Source organism: Thermobia domestica, chromosome 10, assembly GCF_964235325.1.
Source record: "Thermobia domestica chromosome 10, izTheDome1.hap1.1, whole genome shotgun sequence".
Lineage (NCBI taxonomy): Eukaryota > Metazoa > Arthropoda > Insecta > Zygentoma > Lepismatidae > Thermobia > Thermobia domestica.
In genome coordinates, this window is record NC_137463.1 from 43,625,252 (window position 1) to 43,641,326 (window position 16,075).

At 35.3% G+C, this 16,075-nt stretch overlaps 1 protein-coding gene across 1 annotated transcript; it reads right to left on the bottom strand.

Annotated features, from left to right (window-relative positions):
- Nucleotides 1-229: 229 nt before the first annotated feature.
- On the bottom strand, nt 230-10,964 carry LOC145662471 (uncharacterized). The gene is made up of 3 exons (XM_081728077.1): nt 10,818-10,964; nt 3,767-4,624; nt 230-804 (listed from the first exon to the last, which is right to left on the bottom strand). Exons 1-3 carry the CDS (start codon nt 10,874-10,876, stop codon nt 309-311), a joined length of 1,413 nt encoding a protein of 470 aa, XP_081584203.1. The 5' UTR covers nt 10,877-10,964; the 3' UTR covers nt 230-308.
- Nucleotides 10,965-16,075: the final 5,111 nt, after the last annotated feature.

Below are 16,075 nucleotides of genomic sequence, written 5' to 3' on the forward strand. Positions count from 1 at the left end.
AGGTTGTCACGCTCTTTTGTAATTATTTGTATTCTTATCATATTTAATATATTTTAGGTGCAACGTATGCATGTAGTTAACAGCTATGAAAAGATTACAGAACCTGAACTTCGCCACGTTAAAGAAGTCGTCAATAGGCCTGAATAAGTAAATTAGTTTCCTTGAATCATGTGTGGCACCATTAATCTTTTGAAGTTTGAAATAAACAAGGTTGAAATGAATCAGAATGTATAATAACAATGTGTTTTATTATTATTACTAAGTGAATGACAGTTTTATATAATTACAATACAATGAGATATTTCTGTCTATTGAGTTCTAAAAGTTATAGCACCTTTAGGTGGAAGTTGCTCGTATGTGTAAACCTGTCCGTTGAGTTCAACCGAAACGTCTTCAGCTGTATTCTCGTTCCTGTTGAAGACAACAACTCCAATTGAGTCATCAGGGTTCTCAAAGGCTACAGAAATGAGAGTTCCAGTTTGACCAAAATTTTTGGGACTTCCAATGCGAGTAGCACCAGGAGATGCGGCTTTGTTCATGTGGCCAATGGCATGGTATTCAATGCTTTTCACGATTTTACTATCATCAGAATAAAGAGTCACAACGCCTCGACAATTCTTCCAGCCTCCGGTTCCGTTGTACGTTGGTCCAGAGTTTTCGTTGAGAACTAGATTCCAGAGGATTCCAGTAAGAGCTCCATTTTGTACTTGTTGGACGAATAGTGTGCCTAAGTTGTAGTCAAACACACGAGGCCAATCTGTGTTATTAGTAGTGCCGGTGAATTCAGTAAAGTAATAGTTCATTCTGGAATTTAAAAAAAAAAAATGAAATTACGACAATATTAAAAACTCATTTTAAACTTTTTCATCGTGAATGGAGCGTTCGATTCTGTAATGTGATATTTCTCAAGTTAGACGTCTTACTATGTACTATGTTAACGTTTTTCATTCTAAAGGTAAAGAAGAACATTACTATCATTTCGTGAGTCTAATGAACATAATAGATAATGCACGATATAATACTTCAATTCTACATAAATCGAACAAAACTGTGATAGATGTTTAAAGTCAAACAGCAATGCAAGTTTCTCGTTAAGTTATTGAACATAAATTCTTAGGCAAAATATCATTAAGAAATATTTTTTTTAGAAATAGGAATTAAACCATGTAGTATATACCTAGATATTTAATGACCCAATGCTGTTTTTAGGTCTTTTTTAATTGACCAAACAATTGGGATCACAGTTTATAATGTCATTGTTAAATGTTCGAATTTCTGCCCTATATTATTGAATATTTTTAAATGATATTTTGCCTAAAATTTTACCAAAATCAACAACTTGCAGGAAACATGTATTGCTGTTTGATTTTAAACATCTGTCAGATTTGTTCGATTGTAAAATTGAAGTATTATGTCGTGCATTACCTATTGTATTCATGAAAGGTCTTTCAAATAGTTAGTACACTTAATAGCAATTCGTAATAATTAAATGAACTGACTTCTCAAAAACTATCATATTTTTTTTGTTGGTAATCTATATATGTATACAAGGTGTTACAAAAATGTATCACAGTATTTTGGGAATAGAATCTTCATATCAAAATAAGAAAGAAAAAGTTCATATGGACCTGTGCTCAAAAGTGGATAGTTTCGGAATTATAGGGTGCCGAAAACGTGAAACAAGTGAGCTTTAAAAGTTCATAGCTCCACTTTTATGGGATCTATCGTAGTCGAATCAAGACATCACTGAGAAACTAGTATGTGAACTATCCAAATATCAATGTTTAAGAATGATCCAATACTTGCACACCAATTTTATAGAGAGGTAGGTGGAAAGTAATCAGGTAATCCCAAACAGTCTTTAAACTTAAGCTGAAACAGAAACTTAAGCTAACTTAACATATATATTAGGGTGTCCCTTATATAAGGTAAACTCGTGTTACGATACGCATATCCACTAAATATATTCTATGTGACCGTAAAAACACATTAGTTAAATAGCGGCTCCCTACAAGAACGTCGTTAACCTGTGGCAATTTGACGACAAAGTCATGAAATGACGTTTCCACATTATAATGTAATTTAGAATGTCCATCCACGATAACGGAGAAACCAAAAGAGACAGAGAAACGAAACTTTGCATGAAGTAACTAGAGAAAGGAAGACACCTGCCCGTGTATTGACGATCATCACCAATGAACAATATTGCCAACTCCAAATAGAGTTGTGTTAGGAATGACAGAAGGTTGTGTATATTGCTGTTTGTGTTCTAACGGTGACACAACTATTCCTAACATTGGCAGATATACAATTAGAAGACTGTGTCTATTATTGTTTGTGTTCTAACGGTGAACAAATATTCCCAATATGGAAAATATACAATTAGAAGATTGTGCATATTATTGTTTGTGTTCTAACGGTGACACAATTATTCCTAACATTGACAGATATACAATTAAAAGAATGTGCATATGTTTGTGTTTTAATGATGACACAAATATTTCCAACAATGATAGGTGTAATTAGAAGATTGTGCATATTATTGTTTGTGTTCTAAGGTGAGACAAATATTACTAAGAATGACAGATATACAATTAGAAGTTTAAACATATTGTTGTTTGTGTTCTAACGATGACACACATATTCCTAACATTGACAGATATACTTCCAACAATTAGGCACATATTATTATAAAAAGAGGTAGATGAAAGTATAATGAATTTAAAAATAAATGAAAAATGTTTGGAGGATTCCTACCTTAGTTCTGAACACAGTGGTAATTGTGTAATGCACTAATTGTACTTATGGGAAAATCTAACATTTCCTATCAGAATATGAACTCACATTGATGTTCAACTAATTTATGAAAATTAAAGAAGACAGGGCCTTAACTACTATAATTTGATTTATTACATAAAAATCTGTTCTTATCTTGATTAATCTTTCGCAACATTGATCTTCATTTGACAAAGATTTCGAAACCATACACGTGACTGCATCTTTTCCGTGTGATAATTACAGTGTAAATGCTTTAGCTAATTAAGCGAAATGCATAGCAATTCCATTTCGATACTTTTATTAATATAGTTTGCAACTTTAGTTTGTTTCAGAGACAGAAAACATATTACTTTAATTTTGAGTTCCGTTCACACTTTCTTAAAAGAGTATTAGAAATTTGTACCTAATAATAAGTTTTGTTATTGCTTTATAATTACAGTAAAATACATTAAATTTTTCGCTTCTATGCTGAATGTCTAATTAATTTGGCCATATATCTCTGGAATCATGAAGATATACTAATATTATTTTATATGATTCTATAATACTGTATTTGTGTGAATTACACTTTTTAAATCAATTTAAGCTGGTTTTACTTATAACAAGAAACTGATTTTCTTAAAAATTAATCTTGAAAATTGTATGACCCTTATTTTGATTTAATTTAGACTGGAAAGATGGAATAGTTTTATATTTCGGGATACGTTATAGAAAAATAACACGATTGAAGGCTAACTAAAATCGTTGTAGGAAAATGCCTTGAATAAGATATTAGTTTCGACAAATGTTATATTTAAATATCATGATAACGATTGTAATTTTAAAATAATCATTATTTAGAAATATCAAAATAAAATGAAGTTTCGAACATCATTATCGAATGTGTAATATTAAAATTAAGGTAAAATATTGCTTTAAAGAAATTACTATAAAGATGACCAAATACAGTGCATAACTTAATATATTAGTAATGAAGTGAAGTACTTACTCAGGATAAACTGCAAATACATCCAAAGCTCCATCTGGATCACCTCCATAACCGTGGCATGCAAATCCGTCGATGTTTTCTCTTGCCTCGTCGTCACCCAAGACCTCCAGAGCATAGTCAACAGTGTCCCAATCATAATCCCAAATTACAATTTTGGTATCAATTCCAGCATCACGAAGTTTTGGACCAAGAATTTTGGAAATGTTGGCTTCGTCTTTTGCGCTTAGAAGCATTGTTGGGTACTCTCGCTCTAAGACTGGTTCATTCTGTAAACTTAGGGCATCTATAATCACACCATTGTCCTTAAAACCTTGTAAATACTTCAGAAAGTAGTTGGCATAAACTTCTGAGTATTCACTAAGAAAGTATCCACTGTTGTAGTCATTGTTGGACTTCATCCATGGAGGAGCTGTCCAAGGAGCTGCAATGATTTTAATATCTGGATTAATCTCTCTGGCAGCCAATATGGTTGGAATAACGAACTCCAGTTCGGATTCAATGCTGAAATTCTTTAGCTCAGGATCATAAGTGTCATCAAATGTATAAGCAGGTCCCCTGGCCATGAAATCAGAAGCTCCCATAGGCAAACGAATAAAACTAATGCCTACTCCTTTTGTGGGGCTGAACAGAGTTTGTAACAGCTCCTCTCTGCGTGTGCTATAGTGGATGAGATAAGCTGCAGAGTTTGTGAGACCTCCTCCAAATCCATAAACCTTCTGGAATCGTTGTGTTGGATCTACAGTAACTGTTCCTGCTCGTAGCTTATTTCCTTCTGAGGGAGAAAGGCAACCTGGTCTTTGTCCCGCATCGGTGTCATTGTAATGTTCCTGCGGGTCAGTTACCCAATATTGTAGTTGTCTGGAAAAGTAAGAAGAAAGTTTTAGTTTTATATATTAAAACTACTCAAATATTTATTTGTTATATTTATGTCCGTCTATGAGGTTGATTGGTTTGGAGTATGTATTATACGCTGCAGAAACAAGGGAACTAAACAAAAATAATGAAAAGCGACTAAATACCCTAGACCGAGAAACAAATGAAGGGCCTTTTGCAAAATCGGGAAGTAGAAGAACAATAGGAGGAATATATATATATATATATATATATATATATATATATATATATATATATATATATATATATATATATATATATATAATGAAACTGTAAGATTTGAGAAGACATTGTATCTCGAGAGATGTGATCGAAAGTGTAGTGGAACGTAAGGGCGATAGGAAGAAAACTGGAATTGATGGACGATGTTAAAGTACACATTTTTTACGTAAAAACAAAATGTAAAAATGCTTAGCAAGAGACTGTGGTGGATAAAAATATTATAAGATGTTTTAGCGATATTTATTCTTAAGTTTGTTCATGGTCTGACCATGGGAGCCCACAGAGGGGGGCAAGAGGGGGTAATTGCCCCCTTGCATTCTCGAAAAAGTTTAACTTTTATAGGCTCTTCTGGTGACAAAAGTTTAAGTTTAATTGCTTTCGGAAGCCAAAGATGCTTTCATTTATTTTTTTTTAAATATTTGTTAATGGTGTAGTGTTCAGAACGGATATAAGACTTTTTTTCTAAGAGGCAAAAAGATGAGAATAGCGTTCTCCGAATTGCGGAATCAAGCAAGTTGAGAGTAACAGAAAGAAAGCTAGTTCCTATATTATCTTGCATCTTTTCATGCACAACACATGATATATCTCTTCGAAGTAATAAATCAAGCTCGGTCGTGTTCCTTGATCTGTTAGACTTTTGTGTCGAGGCTGGAGAAACTCTGCCTTACGCAGAGTCGTTTTGAGGTATAATTAGCGCCGTACTAAAGGCCTGACTGAATTGTTTTCAGTTTGTGAAAATGAATTTTAAAATGTTTTAGTTAAGGAAGCAAAATAAAGAAAATCATTCTGAGTAATTGCTGGTGAAAGTGTGGGCATTTCTGATGTAGAGCAGTTGTCAATAGGAATTAGATATTTAGACTCAACTCTAAATCAACCCAAAATAGAAGAATTCCTTGGTTTCGTGACTCTACAGGATCTTAATGCAAAGGCAATTGTAACTGAAGTTTTATCCTATTTGTCAAAATGTGACCTTGATATGTCGAAATTATGTGGACAGGGTTATGACGGATGCGCCACAATGGTAGGAGCGGAAGGTAGTGTGAACCGAATAATACAAAAACAATATCCTAAGGCTTTATTTCTTCACTGTACTAGCCATAAATTAAATTTAGTTATTAATGGCACTAACGAAGTTAAACACATTCGAAATTCAGTTGCAACTATGCAAAATATAATAATTTCTTTTCGTGAAAGGTCTGTCAGAAAAAAAATCTTTTTCTAATGTGCCTTTATGCTGTGAAACAAGGTTGTTTGCAAAGAACAAAAGCATCAGAATATTTTTGGAAAAATCTCAAATATAGTGAATTGCCTAAAACAGCTGTCCGCTTGTGGAAACAGAAGCGCGCAACAAAGTGCTCATTACGTACTTACATTCTTCAGCGTCATCTGGTACATTTATAATATAAATGCACATCATTGCTAAATACAGTGCTATTTTAGAGCCAACTACAAATGCTCTGCAGGGAGAGGCAATAGCTCTTTCCAAGGTACAAGAACACATTGAAGTTATTTTGGACATGCTTGAAAATCATCGCTGAGATGTCACCAACTGCTTTCACCAACTTTCACATTTGGTACATGAAGTCCTCGGTTCGATCCCAGCTCGCGCCAAGTGAACTTTGTTTTAGACAAACACCGTGTGCATGGTTTTTTTTATCGGGTTTCTCCCATTTTCTCCCACTTTCTTCATTCCAACATTTCATTCATTTCTCATCATTACCATTTCCTTTAGCCTAGCCGGCATAATCGTGGGACGTAAAACTTAAAGATTTCATTTGCTTTCATTAACTTTACACAGCTACCATTGTGTAAAGTTACTGTCACTGTTGGGAGTGTAACAGAAGTATTTCTTTCGCTTCCAGCGACTAATTAAAATAGTAGAACGTTCATTTAGTACTTTAATGAGAGTAAAAACTTGGTTACGCTCAAAAATGGAGGAGGAAGGACTCAGTGGACTGTGTATTTGTGTCCACCGGAAACATGTGCTTGTAAACAAAAATATGTTCATAGAGCAAGCAATTACAAGATTCGCTAAGGAAGGTCCTTGTCGGCTAGAATCTCTGTTCAACGAACACCAGTGAATGAAGTGTAGGCTAAGTAGATTATTTGTGTTGTGTCTTTTTCGTGTTAATGCTATCCTAATATCTAATCTGTTGATTTTTTTATAAGAAGATATACTATGTGCTAAAATAATTGATCAGTTCGATATGAAGGATTACGTGCATACGTCTTTTGATGTGATTGTGTGAGAGTGGGATATATATCTACGTATCTATATATCTATATCTATCTATCTACCTACCTATATATATATATATATATATAATATGTATGTATGTGTGTGTGTCTTGCCCCTCCTTGGAAAAAATCCTGCGGACGCGCATGGGTCTGAGCAATGTTAACTAATGGGTAATGTTCTTGCTTACAGATTGAGAATTTAGGTATTCAAATCCATGATTGGCCTCTTGACTAGATTTTTTAGTTTCCTTCAGTTCCACTAGGTAAATGGTGAAATGTTACTTTAAATATAGGACGTGCGGGACTTCCTAGTTATTGTAGCTGTTAATGTTGTAAATACTGTCACTGACAGCTAGGTTGGATTCACACATGATAATGTGACTTTTATACAACAAAGTGGTTGAGGGGGTCATGGTGGTGCGTGAAGTACGTGGTACGATCCACCTCGTGCCAAGTGGGCTTTGTGGTGGACAAGCATCGTGTGTAGTGACGTGTCGTGACACTTTGACGATTGTTACCGGTTGCTGATACTACAAGTAACTCTCGTTTCTCAATAACAGAAAATCTAGTACTCACTTTTTCTTTCAGAGTATCAACCATTTCAAACTATAGGCATTGGCAAAGGGGTCAAATCCCACTTCATTTACTCTTGATCTTTTTGAACAATGTGACTCTTCAGGTTCTTTCAGTTTTTTTACTAAATATTATTGAAACTGTCTCTCAATGATCTTAGACATTATTCAAACTCAACTCTTTTCTTTCTGCAGTAACCTACATCATGAACTTTCTTTTGTAAGATATTGAACAAGATTTCTTATCTTGATGCTATAACAGAAAACAGTTCAAATAAAAAATTGAAGTCAAAACCGTGAAATGTTTGATAGATTTTTGCTACACAAACTTTGGTTTGAGAATCCTATTCGTCCGTTTTATCCATCATGGATTTAAAGACTTCTAACATTTCATCCCTACTTCTATAGTTCCATACCCTGTGTTTGAGACTGTTGGGATACTTTCGTTGACTAAATAATCCAGAGCATTTGTTCTTTTTGAAGACTTCGAGGAAGAAGAAGCAAGTCCCAACACAATTAAAAAAAAAAAAAAAACACCTTATACCCTTTTCCAGTAGCGTAACTTGAAGCTTCAGTGCCCCCGCAACCTAGTTATGCGCCCCTAGTTTCGATATATTTTGCGACCCTGGAGCTCGTTTGCGCCCTCCCCCCGCCACAAGGGTTGCGGGGGTGCTATTTACGCCTGTGCCCTTTTGTATAATCAACGGACTTTTCTAAAACTAAATTAAGTCTATGGGCATAAGAATGAAAATATAATTAACAAGAGGCTGCAGTTCCCTACCTCACCAAACATAACTGGAGTTTCATCGTATGTTTGAGCAACAAGTTTTCCGTATTGAAAATTAGTCAGACAGTCAAACTACGGTTCGATGAAGACGATTGCACAGTTCTTTTTCAACACATCAAAGTGCATCAAAGTGCAAATTCAACTAGTAGGCTAGCGGCTAGAGTTGGAAATTTGTTGCATCGAAAGTTTTCTATACTAAATTAAAAACAAAATATTTTCAACTTAATTAGCATAAATCCTAAATAATAACAATTACTCCAATTGGAAGGAGCGCGGGCAACATCTCTGCTTTGCTCTAATTATTACTATTCCCCCTTGCTCTTGAAACAGTTCCTATATAGCACAATGTGTTTCATCGATAGGCATTTCTATATATTTAATGACACTTCAGGGACTGACAATATCTTTGCTCCTTCAGGCATGAGATAACCATCTAAATTTATATATACCGTTTAAACAGAAATAAAATCTCAATTAAAAAAAAAAAAAAAACAAATAATGCCCGTAAGCTCAAATTAACATTTAATGAGAAACTTTATTTTGAACCAAAGTAAACCTATATTAAATTTTTGTTAGAATATCCTATGGAATATATTCTTCTTGTTCACTGTTGCTGTATTATTCAAAATTAAAGATAACGTAGGTCTATTAACATACAAAAGTCGTGTAAAAATGATAGACTAACATATAAATAATGCACTGGAACATCAGTCTCACAGTAGCACGTGTTAAATGCTATTAGTATGAAAAACCTGCTACTTATATTTGTCCGAAATTGTATGCTGTTAAAACAGTGAAATAACCTTATGAATACTGAAATTACAGCGAAGTTTCTATCCTTAGAATGGGGAAGCAAACGAAACAGTATAGCAGAGTTACCGCCCGCTCGATCCTCTACAGCGAGAGGAGAGCGAATAGACTCCTAAGCGGGCGGTGAGTAGAACATACATGTTGATGATATTCTAGATTCTCCTTCTTTTGACAGGGAACGTTCCTATTTTTTCCTGTTCCACTCAGCCGAACGGTAACATAAGGGCTATTCCGAAAGTCCAAATACGAGCGCGCAGGATGCTTCTGGCTGGCACGCTAAAAGGTGCTTCTGGAGTGAACGAACGCTATCGGGGTTCGCGTTACCTCTGAAATCTGCGGTATCAACAACAGTATGCTCCTATTTGGTGTTGGCATGTTGCATTCGTTCACAATGTAAATGAAGCATGGGTTATCCAAACTTATATATATATATATATAAAAAAAAAAAAAAAAAAAAGAAAAAGCAAATGTAAACATCTTCCCATGTCGATAATGAAATTTGAAGATATATGAAAAGAACGAAAAACTAATATTTTTACCGTTACCGCCGGTAACAGCGGTAATATGCACTACACGTCCCTGATCGTGTGTGTGAGTTTTCTCAGGGATCTCTAGTTTTCTCCCAATTTTTCATATCCCCATTATCATCCATCTTATCATCATCGTCTCTCTTAGTCTTGGAGCACAAACGTGGGACGTTAAATTTAAGCAATGTGTTCACAAGGTTTAAGCTTAATATTTTTAGTCTTCAACATCTTTATATGAAAATCAGAGAAATAATTACTATTCTCGAATGGATTTAACCAACTTAACTCACGTTTCTTCTTCTTCTATTATTATTATTATTACTGCTGTATCGCGGTTTAAACCGGTTTCAGCATAATAATCTGTCGGTCATCTCTGGCAAGTGCAGATTATTTGAAAAGTTCTCCAAAGAACTTCTGACCACATGATAGGTGTCTAGTATTACTGATTTTTGTAGGTTTGTTAGAAGATGTTTTGCGTTTATCTGTTCAAGTTGTGTCACAGCACTCGTGCTTTTAGGGACTATTGAAGTAGCTTGGATAATTACCGGATAATAAACATGATTGGTCTTACCCGTAACTTTCTGGCATTTTCATAGTTTCTTGATTTCGTCTGTCAGGTTTTTGTATTTCCTTATTTTTGTACTGAATGTTTTTGTACTTCTTATATTATTATTATTATTATTATTATTATTATTATTATTATTATTATTATTATTATTATTATTATTATTTCATTATTTAACTATTCATGGTTATATTCCTAAGAGTGAAAATGCTAATTTTAATAAAATTTCTTTTTCTGAATAAGAAAGCTTAGCTAGCGCGTCATAAACCCTGTTCGATGCCAAATTTAAGATTAAGTATGATCCCCGAACATAAATGAATTATAGATTCAACTAGGAAAGTACTAATATTAGGGAAAAAGATGTACATCAATACAGTAATTTAAAAAAAAGTTTACTACTATGATAAATATTATTAAATTAGGTAACGTTACTTACCTCTCCGGACAAGCAGAGGTTGCAAAATGAACAAGTGCTAATACCAAAAGAACCTTCATTTTTTTTCTACGGTACACAGTCCTGTACGAAGTGATATTGTACCTTCTTGGTTATAAAGAGTGCAGGCCTCTGTAGAAAGCCAATCACAAAGCAGAATCTCTATATTATTATTGTTGTTATTACTTTTATCTATAGTTGAAACTAGGTTTTCTAACTTGATATCGTATTGTCACTAAACATGATTGATAAAATCATGTAATAGATATTTCACTGACGATATTGCACTGTCAAAGATATTGACTTTTTCCGTGCTTACAAACGAAAAATAAAAGTATCTTTATCGTTTGTTTCATTGTTATATAATCGATATTAACCTTCCCGTAACAACAAAACTATCATTAAAGTAGGTCGATGATAAACTAACACTTGACCTTATATATTTGTTGTTACTATACAACTAAAAGCTTAGTCATAAGCTCTTCATTGTTTCTTTTCTTTAAATCTTACCTGTTCTTGTAAAATAATACTTCTTCACAACGTAACAAAGCGTGAATAAGGAAATAAAGATAGTCACAACAAGTAGTAAGGGCGCCACTGTTAGGACGAAATATATCATTGTTAGGAGTAAGGGTTTCTGTGTTAGGATGAAGTATATCGTTGTTAGGAGTAACATCGTCACTGTTAGGAAGAAGTGTATCTTGTTTGTTAAGGACGTTAATTTTACAAGAAAGTATACCTTGTTTAGTGTAAGGGCATCTCTGTTAGGACGAAGTATATCATTGTTAGGAGTAAGGGCGTAACTGTTAGGACGAAGCATATCATTGTTAGGAGTAAGGGCTTCCCTATTAGGACGAAGTATATCGTTGTTAAGAGTAAGGCCATCACTGTTAGAATTAAGTATACCATTGTTAAGAGTAAGCGTCACTGTCAGGATGAAGTATATAATTGTTAGAACTAAGGGTGTCACTGTTAGGATTAATTATATCATTGTTAGGAATAAGAGCATCACTGTTAGGAAGAAGCATATCATTGTTAGGAGTAAGGGTTTTTGTGTTAGGATGAAGTATATCGTTATTAGGAGTAAGATCATCACTGTTAGGAAGAAGTATATCTTGTTTAGTGTAAGGGCATCACTGTTAGGACGAAGTATATCATTGTTAGGAGTAAGGGCGTAACTGTTAGGACGAAGCATATCATTGTTAAGAGTAAGGACATCACTGTTAGAATTAAGTATACCATTGTTAAGAGTAAGCGTAACTGTCAGGAAGAAGTATATCATTGTCAAGAGTAAAAGCGTCTCTCACATGTCGAAGTGTATCATTGTTAGAAATAAGGACGATATCACTGTTAAGTGGAAGTGTATCACTGTTACGAGTAAGAGCGTCACTGTTAAGACGAAGTTTTCATTGTTAGGAGAAAGCATGCCACTATTAGAACGAGGTATATCATTGATGCAGTGTGGTGTCATCTAGGGATGGCCGGATCCGGATCTGGCCAGATCCGAAGATCCGGATCTGATTGGGTCCGGATCCTTTGGATCCGGATCTCGAATCTCGGATCTGGATCCGGATCTCGGATTTCGGATCTGGATCCGGATCTCGGATTTCGGATCTGGATCCGGATCTCGGATTTCGGATCTGGATCCGGATCTCGAATCTCGGATCTGGATCCGGATCTCGAATCTCGGATCTGGATTCGGATCTCGGATCTGGGTCCGGATCTTGGATTTCGGATCTGGATCCGGATCTCAGATTTCGGATCTGGATGCGGATCTCGGATTTCGGATCTGGATCCGGATCTCAAATCTCGGATCTGGATCCGGATCTCAAATCTCGGATCTGGATCCGGATCTTGGATCTGGATTCGGATCTCGGATCTGGGTTCGAAATTCGGATCTCAGATCTTGATTCTTATCCAAACCCACATCCCACCCAAATTGTGATAAACTTGAATATCAAAAATTCACCGAAAGTAATTTCACGAAGTCCTGACAGTTAAGAAGAAAACAGAAAATTAAGACGGATATTGACAAGTCTATTTGTCTCCTTCATTCTACCTAAAGATCAAATGCTTGCCTTACTAAAAAATAATCTGATTTAACCCGGATAAGAATTCGAATGTCGAATCTAGATCCACCCGGTTGCAGGACCGAGATGAAGTACACACATATTTATATTTGAAACCGGAATACAAAACTCGAATATTTAAAATTCCTTAATACACCTACTTCATTGGCAGTTAAGAAAACAAACAGTTAAGACAAGTATTGACTAGTTTTTACGTATATTTATCTTGCTCAGTCTCTCTAAAAAACAAATGTATACCTTACAATTAGATTTAATAATTATTTAGTAAATCACAATATGAGCACCGAGAATAAACTATGAATTTTGGTGCCCCTTATCTAGATTTGAAATTTCGGATTCATACATAGAATCAGGCTGAAAGATAAATATTTGAGATCTGTACACCGAAACAAGTGCTAGTACCAAGATCGTAGCCGTTTTACCTAGGTAATGCGAGCGGAAGGCGAGCACTAATTCGGCATGTACCGGTACTTTGGGGAACACGAGAAACAAAAAACAGATAAATATCCTTTTTCAGAGGCAAGTTGCGCTTTAACATGACTTTTCATGAGTGTTGTGTTCAAATACGAAAACTGTAATGGCGACTTGTTTGAAATAAATGCCTTTTCTTTTTTAGCAATAAAGTTAGGTACTTCCAAATTGAATAAAAATTAGCAAAGCACATTTCACTGATTAGAGTGCTGGTTCTTATGGAAGCTTTCACACTGAACCGAAGATTTCCTCATGTGGGTATTGGATTGCCACAATTCACCTTGCTGAAAGACGTGGTTTATCAGGAGGTTGGCCAAGATTCTTTTGGACTTAGCCTGTAGACTGCTTCTGGTCTCAATTATTCCCATATAACAAGACTAACCATATATAAAGTTGGTTCGAAATGATTTAAAATATCAATAATTGACCTTAAGGGGATAATCGCGATTTAAATATTCGTAAATCAGAAGAGATGTAAAAGTTAAGCGTTAAAATAAATCCGATAATTCCTAATGCAACCTAATGATAGCAATAAAACTCCTTATGTAACATTTTCAAAGCTAAGATTAACAGTTTTGTTCCTGAAGAGGGTTTATGGCAACATAGAATATTATAAATCCAATTATCACAAGTAGTACCTCTGACAGCCCCGCATTTCACATCACCATCGCCCTTCATCCTGACAAGTGGGCAATTCACTTACTCACAATGACTTTTCAGGCATTCCAGTGAAATCAATATCTCAGTTTGGGTTTGGGATCATGCTTCGATGAACCTTGACTATCACCATCAGCAGCTATTAGAGAATCAGAACTTATTTCTGATTAGATAATGTGGGAAACTATAGCTTTTCGTCTATAGAAGACAGACAGCGTGCCTTAGGTGCCCGTGGTCATGGGTTCAATTCCCGGAGAGGCACTCAACAATTTCGGTGTTGACCCAGAATCGTGAGGACAATTGGGGAGTTATCTTAAGTAAGAGGTAGCGGACTGCAGTCTAGAAAGCCGGCATTAGGGACTTCGGGTGTAGATGCGTTGACTACACATCCCCACTTTCAACTTAAGCCCGCTGGTAGGAACCAAAGGACTGTCGTGCCAAGAATTTAGTTTGTTTTAATTATCATAAATGGCTTCTTTATTATTAAATTTTATCCAATATTTTCTTTTCAACTAGTTTGGGAAACTCAGAGCTAGCTACATCACCTTTTTAATTCATGTTCATAGTTAACACAACTAATCACTAAGGAAAAACAACCTTTTCAATAAAATTCGCCTCTCGTCTTTCGTAGCTCTAAGTTTAGTTATTTTTAGTTTTCTTTTTTTTTCAAGTTGAAGGGCGGTTTATCATTTTCCCGTCGCTTACCCTATTCTTTTTTCTAGTTTTACCTATGTTTCTTTGCACGGACATTGTGCCTAATTATACGCACGTGCTTAGTGCGTTCGTTTACAAAAGTGGGCCATTTTCCTGCCACTATAGAAAGTAAGAGTGCACTGTATCAGAGAAATATTAATTGACGTATGTAAGTGAATATATCTGTGACGAAGTCATAACTACTCAGTTTTTGCATCGTACATAGTTTCCTCATCCGTATTAATCTCTTCACCCCCACTTCCTGAATTCCAGTTCTAGTATTCTTTCTTAATGGGGAACTGATGTCTCATGTAGGCTCATTAACTATAACATCAGCAATAAAGAAAGTACGGTTTAATTTGCACTAATTTTAAAACATTACATTAATTAAATAATAATAATAATAATACGGAGCGAGCTCAGGCTACTTGTTAGGATTCTTGCTTCGCAATTGGATAATACCGGGTTCGAATTCGGAGACCAGCCATCCTGACAAGATATTCCAGGGTTGTTCCTCTGTTATACTGGGCAAATGCTAGGTTAGTACCTTGATCTAAGGCTCTGAAGACCTTCCTTTCATTCCTTTTCCAATGTTTTCATCTGTTGATTACTACAGTGTAAAATGGCCTCTGAGGATGTATCTGGTAGCTTATAGTAAATAAACAATAACGACGTAATATATCTTCACGAAACGTGTGGGTTAATTTAACTACAGCCTTACAGTCCCAATAGATAGCTAAAGTTTTAATATCAATTTCCTGACTTTTATATACTATTTTCATATTGTTTCAGCTTTCAATTTTCTCATGTATGTTCCCACCGAGAATTGAACCTGAGATCACATGAACAAATGCGAATATGTTAAATATTTTTGAACACTTTAATATGCGAAACACAAAATGCTTCAACGATACGATGCATGGATATGTTTTGGTAACGTCCTGCAATGAATGATTAAAGAAGCCAGGAGGGTGAAGAAAAATAAATCATTTGATTATATAATTAGTGTTACTTTTCTTAGCATACAACACAGTGTCTATTAATATACGTACTCATCCAAGTGTTTTAGTTCTTTTAAAAGCTGTGGGCCGTGGTGGCTCAGTGGTAGAGCGTTCACCTCTGGTGCTTGGGGTCCCGGGTTCGATCCCAGCCCCCACCAAGTGATCTTTGTGGTGAACAAACACCGTGTGCGTGGGTTTTCTCGGGGTTCTCCCGTTTCCTCCCACTTTCTTCATTCCACCATTTCATTCATTACTCATCATCACCGTCTCCTTTAGCCTAGCAGGCATAACCGTGGGACGTAAAACTCAAAGATTTCATTTTCTTTTAAAAGCTGTGATGTATGCTACA